The sequence below is a fragment of the Populus euphratica genome, unplaced genomic scaffold (genome assembly GCF_000495115.2).
Source record: "Populus euphratica unplaced genomic scaffold, PopEup_1.0 scaffold445.1, whole genome shotgun sequence".
Taxonomy (NCBI): domain Eukaryota; kingdom Viridiplantae; phylum Streptophyta; class Magnoliopsida; order Malpighiales; family Salicaceae; genus Populus; species Populus euphratica.
The window spans coordinates 11,945-28,807 of NW_011500123.1; the positions used below are offsets into that span (position 1 = coordinate 11,945).

General features: G+C 30.3%; 1 protein-coding gene across 1 annotated transcript; it reads right to left on the minus strand.

Annotated features, from left to right (window-relative positions):
* Positions 1 to 6,455: 6,455 nt before the first annotated feature.
* On the minus strand, positions 6,456 to 8,539 carry LOC105110172 (amino acid permease 3-like). Its single transcript, XM_011005117.1, has 5 exons — positions 8,385 to 8,539; positions 8,040 to 8,273; positions 7,853 to 7,946; positions 7,372 to 7,726; positions 6,456 to 7,246 (listed from the first exon to the last, which is right to left on the minus strand). The coding sequence occupies exons 1-5, from the start codon at positions 8,500 to 8,502 to the stop codon at positions 6,593 to 6,595; spliced, it is 1,455 nt and encodes a 484-aa protein (XP_011003419.1). The 5' UTR covers positions 8,503 to 8,539; the 3' UTR covers positions 6,456 to 6,592.
* Positions 8,540 to 16,863: the final 8,324 nt, after the last annotated feature.

Consider the following 16,863-nt stretch of genomic DNA (forward strand, 5'->3'; position numbering starts at 1 on the left):
ATGCTTGAAGATTATCTTTATCCTTATCACAAAAAACATGTATATAAGTAAGGTTAAATTTGAAAAAATAATGTGATTTAAAGGAGAGTTTCAGAACATAAAAGCATCGATTACATTGAAACAAGTGTGTCAACCAACTAAGAAGATTACATATAGTTTCAGGCATATACTTTTAACACACGAGGAGTGTGTAAGAAATTCTCGAGGATAATTGGCCCCTAAAAAGTTAAAATTCTTATATGAATTATTAACAACTAAATATTTCAATTAGGATGACAATAGTTTGAAGATATAGGCAGGCTAATAAGGTAAGAGACAGAATATGGTTCATTATCTCTACAAGTAAGGTAGTATAGATATAAAGGGTTTGTGATTAGAGATATTCCTCTTGTAATCTTTCAAACTAGAGAAAAATTATATATTCTTGGTTTGGCTACCCTAGAAGGTTTTTTTACATATCTTTGGAAGATTTTTTCAAAAGGTTTTCTCTTTGTAACCAAACATCTTTGTGCATTTAAGTGTTTTGTATTTTATTTATTTATTTGGATATTCATCAGTGTTTACAAAGTGTTATCAAATCATTTGTTAACATGTAGAAAACAAGAAAAATAAACTTTCAAGTGGTATTAAAGCAAGTTTATTTTATAAAAGTGAGATCTATTTTTCCTTATTGAAGATGTTAACATTTAGTTCACCACCACAATTCAATGATGAAAACTATGCCTACTAGAATCTATGCCTACTAGAATGTTAGAATAAGAGCCTTTCTCAAATCATTAGATGAGAAGATACGACACTTAGTAGAGCAAGAATGGATCAAACTTGAATCTTTGTTTGTTAAATGGAATAGAGATGATGATGCTATTTATAATTGGAATAACAAAGGCTTGAGCATTATATTTAGATTTATGATATTTGAATATATAACTTTTTAAATTTGTAATAAATATTTTATTTTTATATTATTTTAATTATTATTTTTTTAACTTTTTTTCACTATATTTTTAAAATATTATTGACAAGATTATCGATAGAACAACTTTGTCAGTATATTTTAAAGAGAGTTGAAAAAGAATTACCTCAAATATCACTGCTATTATTAACTTACCGATAAAATTATAGATAATATTCTGTCGGGGATATGTTATATTTATCAATGGATATACCAACTGATAAATAAAAACATTAATGGCATTATATATATTTTTCTTATCGATAATATGTTTATGATGGAGATATTGATGATATGAGGCAAGTAAATTTTTGTGTGTGCACTTTGTCCGTTTATAAGATAATATGTTTATGATGGAGATATTGATAATATGAAGCAAGTAAATTTTTGTGAATCTATTGGTATATTTATCACTGATAGGTTAACTAAAAGACAGTGAATTATTGAAAGATTATTTCTATCCGTAAGTCCATTAATAATATATATACTAATAGACTATGAGTGTAAATACCGATAAAATTTTTCATTGGTGATATGTTAAATTTTCTGATTGAGATATCGATGAAATGAAGCAAGTAAAGTTTTTTTGCGCACTTTTACCGTTTATAAATCCATTGGTATATTTATTATTGATAGGTTCACCAAAAGATAATGAATTACTGAAAGATTATTTCTGTTTGTAAGTCCACCGGTAATATATATATCGATAGACTATAAGTCTAAATACTAATAAAAAAAATTCTCTGTAAAACTGTTAAATATAATAGTGAAATATCTTGAGTATTTAAGTTTTCTATATTATTTATTTATTTATTTAGTAACTTATCAATATTTGCAAAGTATTATTAAATCATTTGTTATCCGTCAATAAACATGTAAAAAGAAGGACTTTCAACATACATAATTTAAAGAACTTAACGTCCTTTAGCTACCAAATTTCATATTCACTGTTATAAAAACTATCATGAAATCAACTATATCTTGACATTGAATTAGAACCCTTTAAGTTGGAGAATAGGTTTTTATTTAGCTAAAGTGTGATGCTCTTAGATGTTAGGGGAAAATATATTTTATGCTGAAAATTGAACCAATTGGTAATATACTTTGAAAGAAATATTTGTACTTCATATTGTATAATGCCACAACTGGCTAATAAATTCATTATGACTGACCCAAAATATGGATAACCTAAATTGAAAATGATTTTTTCCTTGAAAACTATAATAATAAAACTGGGAATAAAATAAATTTTTAAGGCACACATGAAACACTAAAATATGCTTAAGATGTTATTTTTTGCAATAACATCTATGTGCTTGGTTATGATTTATATTAGGAAGCTACACACACTACTCACATATACATCAGACACATCACAACACTCCTGCAATCCTCTAAAACCAACAGGAGCCTAGTTTCCCTAGAGGTGCTATACATTTATATATATGGATTATGGAATCGTTTTAACTTTATCTATTTGAGAGGTAGAAAGCAGATGGCAAGTAGATCCTTAGACCATGACACCAAAAGAAAAGGAAATGAAATTAGAAGTTGAACTGCTCGGAGCCGGAGTTGATTCTCTTCACTCCCAAAATTTCAATTTCGAGAAGGAGGTTTACAGTTTTTTACAGACAGGTTGACAGTTTTTTACTTTAATTTTGTTGAAAAAATGTGTAGTAGTTAACTGTCCATTGTAATCGGTGCTCTGTGGATGGTAAAGAGAAGTCAACTGAACAGGGGCTCCCGTGTTTAAAAGACTAAGGGAGGGTTATGCGACGCCGGTCAACTGAGGCTGTTCATAATTATTGCTCCTTTTTTTAGCCGCATCCCATTGATAGTGATATTAATGCGGAAAAATGAAAAAGATTCAATATTTTTTTCTTTTCTGTTGGTTGGTTGTGACTTCCAAGTTGAACATCGGGAAAAAACAAGATTAAAAAACGAATGTTTTATTTACAAAGAAAATGTGTCTTTTTTGTTGAATGTTTTAACCGTGACAACTTCGAGTGTTGCGCGGCAGGGGAGGTGAATGGGGAGGAGACGCGGGGTTGACTCGCTTGTGGCCGCGGCGAATCGAGCCAGGTACTGGTTTGAGAGTCTTGTGAGTGGAAGAGGAGGAGACCTATATGTTCAGGCAATTAATGGACTTGGGATCCATGGTCACCATGCCCATGTTTCTCGTATCGTTTCTATTTCGGAGCGGTATTGGCTAGCTTGTATTTCCATCGTCCAAGGATAAATTTGACGCCCAAATTTGTCTCCTCTAGAGTCTTTCTTCCATACAATATCTTGTTTAAAGGGAAAACGAAGAAGTAGCATCCATTCTGATGGCGCAGAGTTCTTCATTAAAAAAAAGTTTTTACAGCTGTTTTGGGCCAAGCCTTTACTGCAATTCCACTCCAAAATTCTAACCTAGACTGCTGGAATTTTCAATCTGACACCCGATACTAACATGGCATGTTTAATCCTGCCCTAACACGCATTTATACGTTTTTTTTTTAGGTTTCTACGACCCGAGCACTAAAACTTTTCACGAACATGATTTTTTCTAAGTATACACGAGTTTTTCTATTCAAAATAGACATTTTTTTTTTCCACCGGTAATATACATCATACAACAATCATAACATGATTTAATAATCAACAATTATCATGACTAATTAATGATAACACATCAATTTCTTCACTAATAATATGTTTCCTAATTCTCCATGAAGAAATCTTAAGACATAAGTGTATTAATTTGTCTAGTCACAAGAAAAAAAGAGATATCACATCTTAGCCACAAAAAAGGAATCCATAAGCTAGTCATGCAAGAGTGCATGCCGCACAAGTTATAGCCATACAAAGGTCAACTAAGACTAGGCCATGATATTCAGTTTATAGACATCACACCCATATATGCACCCCCTTCTCTTCATTTTATCTTTCTATTCTTATATAGCATTTTATCCTCCTATATTTACTAATTTAAATATCAAAATGTTCTATATTTCCATGAAGGAATAGTATTTTAGAAAGAACCCAGGCCATGCTAGAAAAGGTCTATATTCACCAACCCATAAGGCAACCATGAAAAGTCCATATTGTGTAAGCTTTTCACAACTTTATTAGTGGTGTTTTCTATGGGAAAAATAACAAAAAATGATTCATTCCTTTTTATTCATTATCAAAAATATCTTTCATGATTAACAAAATTCCAAGATATAAGAGAATAATTTATCCCGCTATAAGAGTTTTAACTTCTTTATATCTCCATCAAATGTAATTGTTGAATAAAATTATTCTGGTCATACAAGAACAATTTTATACTTTTTCATTTCATCAATAAAAAATTCAACACACGGTTTCTTCATATACATTAAAGATAACTTTAATTTCATGAAAAAAATATAATGAAATGACATATAAAGTATGCATAATACTTCAGCTATTTAAGATTCATTTCATCAATAAAAAATTCAACACATAACTTCTTCACATACATTAAATATATAACTTTAATTTCATGAAAAAATATAATGAAATGACATATAAAATATGCATAATAATTCAGCTCTTCAAAAAAGTCACTTTTATTATAAAAAGCAATCCTACACAAATTTTAACTATTTGCATAACCATTTTCATCAATTCTTTTTTACTCTTTCAAGTATGTTTTCCAATAAAAAAAAATTAGGAGTGAGATGATATTAAAAAATTTATAATCTAATTACAATAATAAATTAAACATCATTTTTATTAGATAATTTTTTTTTTCTATTTTATCATAATATAGTGCTACACGCACTTTTTTCCAAAGACTACATCCCAATTTACACAACTACTTTACATATCCCAAAAAGCATAGAGAAAACGACCTCATCACATTTTTCATGTCTATCCGGTTGTTTTTTCTTGAGTGGAATAAAGGAGAAAAATGTCCCATCAGTATTTCAATTATAGTGTACCACTCAACGGTAAATGACAAGGTATAAAAAGATAACTTTAAGATGATAGAACTTGTGATTAAAGAGTTATATTTCTTCTTTTTTTTTAATTATTTCAAATCTTAAAGCAAATATTTTGACGAATTTAAGTTATATGCATCAAATTAATGCAGAGATTGTCTCTTAAAATCATCCAGGAAAGGATTTAGTTTCAGTCCATGCATAAATTGAACTGAAAATACTCTTAACGTGCAACTGGAAATAGAAGAAGGTAAAAATGGGCATGTGTGAGCACTGAAGGATGCCGGGCTGCTTTGGCAACTAGCTTTTCATAAATAGGAAAGGACTATCCCTACAAGGCAGAATACCACAACGAGGTCCTTAGCCTAGAACGCATTACGCAACCCACCCAAGCTAGTTGACATGTAGTTTGGCAGAACGAGATTCGAAAGGAAATTCAAGAGCATGCGCAGTGAAAAATCAACTATATGTCCAAGACAATGAGTACGTACAATAAGAATTCAAGGGATAGGACAAGCCATGGGCTTATCATAGCGATGTAGCTTCATGCCTCTGTGTACAATGGCATGATCTGTCATGAGCTAGTACTAGGGCTTACAGTTGCAAATAACTTAGTTTACAAAATATATTTCATTCTCGAATTCCATAAAATGCCAGTATGTGAAATGGGGTGTCAAAATTTGAGTTCCTAATTAACTTGTCTCCGTTCATTTTTATTTTTTTTAATGAAAAAGATTGGAAGAAAAAAAAAGAAGCAAAGGAATATAGTTTTTTTTAAAAAAAAAATACTGTTCTCCTCGTCTATAACCCCCATAACGTATCCAGAAAATGGAAAGTATGATTTCTTCTGGTTTTAATGAAAAAATTAAGTATTTTAGTGTATTTGGTAGCTTTTGCCTACACGGTTTAAAAAAATAACTTAAAAGTTATTTTAAAAAAGTTTTTAGTGGGATAAATACATAATTGTGTGTCTATTTACTAAATAGACATTTTTCAAATTATTTGAGATAACTATGAAGGTGGGAAGGTACGGTGGAAGATTGGCAAGTGAATATATATCGAAGAATTTCAAATCTCTCCCTCTCTAATTAGAATCCAGACAGGTTGTGTCCTTCACTTCCAAAAAGTTAGAGAGGGCTTCTTTGCACCTAAAAGATTTAGATGAGAACTAAAATATCTAAGATATCGCAACACTTGGTAACCAATTGTTACCTCATCAATTTTATTTCATTTTTTTGAAAAATAGTATAGTATTAAAAAAATATCTAGTAAAATATCATCATTCTATATTAATTTATAAAAATAACATAATTTAAAATAACATATATTTAATCTGTATTTATTTAAGAGTGTGATAATAGTTATTTTTTAAAAAATATTTCATACTAAAATATATTAAAATAATTTTTTTAATTTAAAAAAATTATTATTAACATAGCGCATTTAAAATATATAAAAAATTATTTTTTATAAAAAAAAATTAAATTTTATAAAAACACAAAGGTTATGTCACTTATGAGACATCATTTTCAAGACACACGGGTTGCCGCCCGTAGAGAAACAGGTTGTACATGTATATATCTTAGAGATACATAGGTTTAAATCCACCTTTGAGGTTTTGCCCGCCATATAATCTTAACTGTTCTTCTACTAATAATTCTCCTTTATTGACTGCTGAAATTCTACTGATTTAGTAACTGGTCTGGAAGGGTTTGATCGACTTGAGATCATCAACAACTCCAGCAATAGAGCCAGCAGCTGCGGCTATAGTAACAATGAGGCAAGCAAAGCTTAGGACTCGCAGACCAAGCCATCTTGTGCTCCACTTTGGTATCCTCCTTTGTGCAATATACATCTCGACGGGGAAGTAAACAGTCAGTGGCCAAAATCCCAAAGCGCCGAGTAGACCGACTATGTCATTAAAGAAGGGAAGTAGCATTGAAATCACAGTGGTAAAGATCACAAAGAGGGTCCTCCAAATCATTCTAAAGAGATTGATATTGAAGGGGCGGAAACCAGGAAATGCAACTTTTATGTCTTTCGTAATGATTTCACTATCTGGAAACCTTGCAGCTGCTTCTTTTTCGACGAAAGCAAAGAGAGGTTGGCAGAAGACCTGGTATGCGCCAACAAGGTGAATTACTATGGCAGCATTGGCAATATCAAGCAGCCAATATGGGTTATAAAAGCCAAACCCAGTAAGGAGATTTCCAGGGGACATGTCTCCAAAAGCAGCATAGCCAAAGCAGCCACAGAACATGTAGAAAAGGGTTGTGACTGCAACACTTATTAGAGTTGCCTTCCTCATCGTCTTGGATTCTGATGGTGGGGATTTGACGGTGTCCTGTTAATTATGATATAAAACTTGTAGGTTGGTTTAAATTATAAATGAAAATATCAAATAACGTAATCCTGTTCGTATGCAGCAAGAGAAATGTGTATGCTACAAAGATATAATAATGTTAGCACCTGAATTTCAATGAGGATCATGGAGTAAGAATAGGCAAAAGCAATGTCACCAAGTGCTTGGAAGCTTCTCCATACTTTTTGGGTAGGAGTCACAATGCCAATGGCTACTCCAGTTAGACTTCCACTGATTTTCCCATTTTCTATAACCTTACCAATGCCGAGACCTAGACCAATTGATGAATAAGTGAAGGACATGACCGCAGCGACAAGAGAGAGCCATTGTAACTGATCAAATCCAGGAATTTGAGACAAAAGTGTCTCAGCTATGCCAAATCCTATCATGTATGGATTGGCATTCATACGGCATGAGTTCTTTCCACCGCTCTTGTGAAAACAATTTGATCTCTTTATTGCCCTGTTTTGTGGAAGAAGAAAAGGCACCGTAAGCCCAGAGAATTCAAAGTATAGCTAGGCATGGTCAGCCATAGCAAGTAAGACAAAACGAGGTTCATTTTTGTTTTACTTGAAAGTGAAAGCTTACATCATGCTTATAGACGATGCAATTGTGTAGCCAAAAGCAACTCCAAAAAGATTCAGGTACTGAACAAATCCACATATCTTGACCTTCACACCACCTGACAAAATTAAAAATGAACATATAAATAAGAAATTAGAATGTTAAAAAAGATTCAATCAAGCTAGCTCCATAAAGCAGCAGGAGTATTTACCAAGATTGGACCGAACAGCATCCATGTAGGTGTAGTTCCTCTTGCCAGTTAAAGGATCACCAGAGCGGTAGCAGACAGAGAGCAGAGAAGAAGTATAGCAAGTGACTATAGAAAACAAGAACATGAAAGCTGGCCCAGCAATCCATCCAAGCTGAGCAATAGCCCAAGCCAAGGAAAGAACACCAGACCCAATAACAGCTGTTATGATGTGAGCACTTGCAGTCCATACGGTTCCTGTAAGGAAACAGATCAAGATGAACAGAATAATCTGTGTTTTTAGATTTTCTTGGAAATCTTACTTGATCAGGAAATAATAATGTAAAGGAGTTATAAGGAATTAATCACCAGTTCGCTTTTGACGGCCATCATCATCAAACCACTCGGAGCTTCCTTGTTGATGCATGGCAATGGAGACATCAAAAACCTGGTGCTTCTCTGCGCTTGTGTTCTCAGGCTCACCCATCGTTCTTTAGCAGTTAAAGAGAATTGAAGAAAGAGGAGTAACTAATACGAAGGGATAGAAGAGGAGGGCGGGACGGAAGGGTATTTATAGAAAAAGATATTTTTATTTTATTAATTATAGAAACTGTTCGCTTGGCTGAATAATAATACTTATTAATAACCATGTAAATTAAAGTTGAACTCAAATTGAATATAATACATGCCGATGCCATTTTTTTATAATGAAAATAAATAAATAACATAATTATAACATAATTATTAATAATCAGTAAGGACAAGTCTTGATACGTTATTGAAAAAAATAAAAAATAAAAAATAAAAAATCAATGGTTGAGATGCTCATCACCTTTTCATTTTATTTTATTTTTTATTTTTTAAAAAAAAAACAACTGTTCTTGAGATATAACATTACTAGTGCAGAGTATTTTTACCTTTTCTTTGTAATTCTTCTTGGATTTGTATTCTTAAGATTTAATTAACATGTATGGGATTAATTCCTTGTAGAAGAGGATTTTTTTCAATAGCAAATTAATTATTAACCATTACTTGATATATTACAGTGCAAATTCTTCTGATCATTAAGAGTATAAATCTCACCAACCACAATACTAATATTAACAATACATTAAAAGGAAATTACCATAGTAATGATGAGCATCTTTTCCCACATGTTTTAGTGTATTTCTAAAAAAAAAAAAATTTAATTAATGTTTTTTAAAAATTTTAACTTTTAATATTAAATTTATTTTTTATTAGGTTATTTTAATCTAATAACACAAATCAAATATTGTTATTGCATATCAAGAATTAAACAATTTTTTTTTGTATTTTATTCTGTTTTTTTCAATATTAATCAAATAAAATATAAAGATATTCATTCTATTTTATATATTATTATCCAATACAATTATATTTTTATTATATTTTGTCCATACCCTAGTCATTTTCCTCTTTTTTTATGCGAAAATAGTAATCAAATAATACTTTAATTCTACTTTTGGAACTTTAATAAACTCAACACCATGATTAACATACTATAGTTACATTAAAACATTTATATTGTATATTATGTAAACTTATATTAACTATAAAAATTAATCATCCTTCATAATTTACTTAATTTAATAAAAATTAATTTACTCATTGTTATCATAATATTTAATGTAATGATGATAACACATCTAACAATCGAGACATGGTGTGATCACTCTTGAGAGTTGATCATTATAAGACAAAAAACAATTACTTGTCACTTATTTGACTATCCGTATCATATTCGTTTATTCCTATGCTTGAAGCTTTGTTTCCCAACGACAAAGGAATTAATTTATCTAGTCGGCTGGGTACCGCTGCTAGCTATAAGCTTCTAGCTTTCTTGGTTACGTAGTTCAACTCTTAACTTGTGAAGAAAAAGAAGATAGTATGGAATGTTGATTGTTCCTTGCATAATACGAAGAAAGAAGAAGAAGCTGCGATCGTACGAATATTATGGTGATGAATAATCAAGTCACGACAAGCTTAATTCCTTGAGAGAAAAAAAAAAAGAGCATATTCCTTGCAAAAGATTTAGAACATTGTTTGGACGATGCATAAAAAATAACATACACATCACATGTCCTTCCCATGGTGCTTTGGAAGTAACAAAAAGATATCTCCACAATAGTAATTGGTTATTATTGGAATAAAAAAGAAAAAATAATAAAAGTATATAAGACAAGAAAAGACTAAAAAAAGAGAAAGATAAAATTATATTTAGTAATAATGTTTAAGATAAAATAATTGTTTTGTTAGTTATGATAATGATTGTCTTCGTATCTTATTAGTTATGATAGATAAAATATAATAAAATATGAAAAATTATATTTTACTTCTAAATTAAGTTTTAAAATTATAATAATTATTATTTTTATTTATATATTGACTCAACTTAATTGGTATTGACTTTTTCAATCTGTGATCTAGGTCTTCGACCGATTGATCTCTAAGTTAAATTTTAAAACTATAATAATAACAATTTTTATTTTTATATTGATTCAGATCAACCCGGGCTGATCTTCTTGATCTGTGATTTGAATCTTATCCTGAGTTAACTCTCAAATCAAATTTTAAAATAATGATAATAATCGTTTTTACTTTATTTTGACCCAGGTTGACCCTTCTGATACGTGACTCGAGACTTACCTCGAGTCAATCCCCGAGTCAGAGTTTAAAACTATAATAATGATCACTTTTGTTTTCATGTTGACCTGAATCAACGATCAACTCCATTATTAACCAATATCTTATCCCGAATTGACCCCTGAATCAAATTTTAAAATTTTGATAATAACCAGTTTATTTTTACGATGACATGGGTCAACCCAACCCCTAACCTAAACCTCAACTAGTGATTGAGTTTTGTTTTAGATCAACCATCGAGTTAAGTTTTAAAACTATAATAATAACTATTTTTATTATTGCATATCTTAGTTGGATAATGTTGAAATTAAGAGTTTTTTATAAGAATATTTTAAGAATAAAAAAATAAATATTGTCTCTGAAAATATATCTTTTTTGTACTTTTTATTTGAGAGAAATCTACTGAAAAATTATCCTAAAAAAAAATTTATTTTTATATTTGTTTCTATTTCTTCAACTAAATTCATTTTCATCTTCATTATCTTTATTTTTTCTGTTATAAAATAATAATCAAATGCTGCATGTAAGCCTTCTATTATTAACCAATTATTTCATAATTGTATCATCAGTTCCAAACAATTATTAAATATATTAAAAGAACACGAAAAAAGAAATGGTGAGTTCAACTTTATTCCTCTTAATTCAATATCAATATTGTTCGCATGTAGTGTAGGTTTTTTCGTTTCAATCATTGGAATTTTTTATTTTTTATTTTTGTAATTTGATACTCCTAAGTTACATTAACATGATTTTATTGATTGAGATTTCTTTTAATTCATATTTTCCTACATATATAAAGTATATAAAATGTCGAAGAATATTTTAATGATAATTTTGATTAAATTTCAGTTAAAATATTCTGGTTTATTTTTTATATTCTATTTTGGTTTTGAAAAACCATTGAATTAAATTAAATCTGATTGAATTTAATTAATTAAACCACCCAAATATAAAAAGTTCTTTTTCGTTACTATTTTCAATAACAATGATATTAATAATATTATTAAAAGTTATTATTACTATTTTTATTAATAATGATATTAATTTTTAAAAATTAGATTTATCACTAATATATATCATGAGCTTTGATAACAATGGCGTAACTTTATATTTAAAATATTTATATTAAAACATTTTACTTTCATAATATTTTGATATTTTATTTAAGTTGAATTACTTTAAGTTAAATATTTATTTAATCTTGACTATTTAAAAATATTTTAAATTTTAAAATTATATTTTTTTGGTATTGTGTTTATATTGCATAATTTATAATTAATTTATTTTTAATTTAAATTATTTTTATTGAATATGTATATATAAACAGTACAATTCTTAAACATCACACCAAAACACTCCAAAATTAAAATATTTTATTACAATTAAAAAACAGAATACCTAAATGGAATTGAAAACCTTAATTTTTACCCCTTTTCTTTTAAGTATATCTATTTTCCTCATAGGAGGCAATGGTTTCGTACGGAGTAGTGAAGAATAGTAAAGGGGTGATTGAAAGTGTTTGTCTTTTGACTTAGTTATACAGAAAAACATAAGAAGTGACTCAGTACAGAACCATTAAACATTCCTGTGCTTGATGGCGGAGTGCGTGGGGTTCTTGAAATTGTACCATTAAACTTTATATATAATTAATTTATATTTTATTCTCATAATCACTAATATCAAATCAACTTTAATTTATAATATTCTTAATAAATTTACCATTAATTCAATAAATTCTAAATTCATTATAAATACTAAATGCAACCTAAACAATTATTTTATTCTAATCAAACCAAACACAAATTCATAGCAATATAATATTTTTATCTTATTTATAAGAGTAAGATGAAATCAAATCAAACACAAATTCATAACAATATAATATTTTTATCGTAGTTATAAGAGTAAGATAAGTTTGATTTTTTTTATTGTTTTAATGGTAAAATCTAAATGTTTAATTGATTGTTTTAGAAAGAAATCAAGGGCGTCAATTTTTTAAGAAAGAGAGAAATAATGTCTATGTATTGTTATTCTTAGATTTAGAGAATTTAAATCTTAATTAATATCTCACCTTCTAGAATGTAATACTAGAATGTGATATCTTAAGTTATTGTGTTTGAGGAATACTAATTAAATTATGTAAATATCTTATGTTTACCGTACTAATTTTAAAAAATATCCTGGAAATGAAGATGACGGAAGAATATAGATAGAACTTAGAAGACTGAAAAGACACAACTCACAATAATTAAAATGTATGAAGGAGATTGATTAAACACTCGGGCAATGATTTACGTTGAGCTCATCCTGGGTTGAAATTTCCTACGAAAGAGGACTAAAGTGAAAAGCAATATACCATGCAAGGGCCAAATGTGCAGCTATTTCAGCAAATTGGAAAGAGTCGAGACCTCGTGTTCTACTTGAAGTAGACTAGTGGAATTGTACCAATTAGTTTGTCAACAAAGGATTATCTCTCGAGTCGATCGCTATGCTTTGTTGTTTCGGGGTCTGCTCGACAGGTATATTGCATGTGTTCCTTTTAAGATATTATTGAGATAATTATTCCCCGTATACATCGAGTGTAGTCTTCTTCTATTTTTTTACACCGAACCTCTTCATCTATAAAAAAAAAAAAAAGGTGTATATATATATTTTATTTAATTTTTATGCATATGAAAATCAGTAATGATGATATTGAATAAGTTAATCACTAAGTTTGTTTCCATGGATGTAAACTCGCAAACACAATCTTTACCTTAAACTATTTGATTATTAAAATTAAATAATAAATAACAAGTTATTGTTAAAGAATCATCATATTAAGGTTTTTAAAATATAAGTTATGTTATAAAGATTTATCTATTCATTTAAAAATATAATATTATTTAAAAATTTAAGTTGTTAGATGAGGTTTTAATGTATAATTTACATTATAATTTATCTCATTTTAGCTGTCTAATTAAAATTAATTTTTTTGATTGAATCTTAGGCATGTATTATCGCATTCATGAAAACCACTTAATTATATGAGCCAATAGTTACAAATTATACATATAATCTAGAGAAAGAATTGCATATAGAAACTCCAGAATCTGGAACAGAAACAAGGCTCTTGTTAAATCTTGAGTTAACTAGATAGAGATGAATGAATGAAAGGAAAGAAGTGATTACAAGAAAAAAACATGAAAGGAAATGCCTTGACAAGGAAAGGAAAGGGGGGGGGGGGGGGGGGGGGGGGGGAAGAAAAATGAAGCCCTCGCCAGTATAAGTGGACCTCAGGGGATGGTAAGAGAGAATTTGAAATTTTTTATATTTTTAGATTATTGTTATGTATTATGTAAATAAAAAATATTATTTTAATATATTTTTAAACTAAAAATACATTTAAAATATGAAAACTATGAAATCAAGGAATATATATGGGTCGCATGGAAGGAGGGAAAAATGGCAAGGCAGTCAACAATGACTGTCCTATTGCACATTATTATTTTCGGGGTATAAATCTCATCTTATCTGATCGAGACTGGAAGCAATAAAGCAGAGGAGTGCGAGCAAGTTGCAACCACTAATAATTGGTTCCTTTCTTCATTTATTGCTTTCACTGCTGCATAGAAAGTGAACGCAGGCAAGTGGGTCCATGAATGGAAATATAAACTTTTGAGAAGTATTTTATGGACCACCACCACTCCATCCCACTAATCAATAGGCCGCCGTGTAGACTCGGTGTTGATTCACCCATTGGTGCGGCGAATCGGCCTCGTTGATGGACTCGAGAAACATAGCAAGCATCTCCCATGCCTCTCTGTATTTATTCTTGATGTGCACAGTTCTATACATCTTCCGAATCATAAATAGTGTCCTAGCATTATACAACTTCTCTTCGTATGAGCATGCAGTTCAATCAAGCCTATGGTGTAACTCCAGACCAGGAGGGGCAATGCCTCTTAGACTGTCCAATCATGTTGATGGTATGGTCGAACATCACCAAGACTGTAATTGGTGGAGGTGAGAGTGCAGCCCGAGAATAAAGAACAAAATCCTGAGAATAGCCTCTAATTGGCCCGTGTATATTATTTTATGGGCTTATTGCTTTATGTCAATTTTGATTACCATTTGGACCATTTTGCAGGCTTGGATATGTATCATTTTTTTTTATTTTTTTTTATTGAGATACAAGTGATTTTCCTAATGATATGCTCGTTCATTGTCTAGGTTTGGTTCGATTGAGGAAAAAGAATTATTTCGCTATAAATTATTTTAATTAAAAAAAGTTTTGACATCAACAACACTTGAGTGTTGTAGATGTCACTCGGAACTCGATCAAATATATCACATTCCTAAATATTTTCACTTGTGTTATTTTGTTAAAATCTTCTTTTAATTATGTCAAGTCTCTCAAAAACTAGAAAAGTGTTTTGAATACTATATAACTCGAGTGTTATGAATACTAGTTATCGCCAAGATTACTCTAATATACTTAGTGTTCGTGATCGGCCTAGTGTATAAATCTTAAGGCAGATCAAGTGTGTCACTTCTTTCTTTAAATATGTTTTTGTTGCCTGTGTTGTTTTGCTAAAATCAATTTTTAATGGTGCCAAGTTACAAAAGACACCAAAAACATCCATAGCGTCTTCGAATTCCCACTTCTTGGAACCTAATGATGATCGACATACAACGAATCTTGAACTCAACTTACCACTTGATAAGATACTTAATAATTAGCTTTCTAGAACTCGTACAATTTTTTAACATGCATGCCAACTTTTGAATCAGGAAAGTTAGGCGTGGATTGGTGGGTGAAGATATCTATGAATTTTATCGTCAGAATTAGAATTCAAAACAAGAAGCACACTTGCGCCCCTGCCTTCCATAAAGTTGCAAAAGGGAGCTTTGGTAACTGATCTGATTGCAATGTCACCTCTTCAAAAATCTAAAAAATTGCATCACTCAGTTGCCATCCAGCTGGTAAGCTTATCGTCCATCCGAGTGAATCTGTCACCATGGCTTGCAACATCTATTTTCGTCTAATTAGTTAATCAACGCGCTAATTTGCTTATGCTACCCGTGGGAGATGCAAATATTTGATAGAGTAAACTATAACTTGACCCTTTCTAGCTTATAGCATAAAATGTCTATCCTGATGTTTTCAGAGATTTCCAGGATCGTTCAAAACAGATAACACCGTGGACCTACGTCCCTTTCGAATTCGGGAGGAAAGGCAAGAGAAAAACAGGCAAAAAGTGAAGGAAGAATATGGAAAAATGCAAGGTATGTTGGGGAATCCGATCGGTGATGTATTGATATTTGTTCATAAGAAATTAAGCATACTGACATAATATTTAACGTGATTCGGCAAATCACCTATATCCACGGGAGAGTTGATATTATTAGAGATAGAAAAAGAACACAAAAACAAATACATGAAGGAGAAGGATTATACCCATTCAAACTCAACTCCTAGCTCATTGCTACAATGATAGCAGAGCTGCTGTCCTTAGTAGCTTCTTTTTCTCTTTTATTTTCTTACAAACACTCATCAGTTTCTCTCTCATTTTGCTCTCAAACAATGCTTTTATTTATAAATATAAAAGTAAGATAAAATTCACTAATTATAGCATGATTTATGATATTAATAATTGAAGTACATGAATTGCACCACTTTGTTAATGGTTGGTGTAACTTGGCTATACCCCTGTTATTATAAGTTTTTGAAAATAACAACTCTACTCCTTGAAATAAACGATAAAATGTTACTCATTAATAATAATATCCCAACAAGTATTCAACAGCCAGAATCTTTTTTAAAATATTAAAGTTTATACTAAATGTTTTCAAACTATGAGGGCGCAAGTGGAAAATTTCTAAATCTGCACGGGCTAAAGATAGTTTACCCTACTTGTCATTCGAGGAGCCAGATTTTTTATTACAAGTTGCCCACAAGGAACAAAACAATTAAAACATGCAGTTTATTCAAACAAAACAAGAAACGATTAGAAAGATTGCCATCTGCTTTGAGTGGATGCTGAGTTCCCCTTTCCGAAGCCATTCCCGATAGGCTTTTTTTATGTAGAAAGCCCCGAAAGTAGCTATTTTATAGCTGACACAAAACTAATGTCATGAGTAACAGTTTGTTCGCAGCAAGCATCGCAGCAAATAGAAAAAATCAACTACTAGACTAGATTAT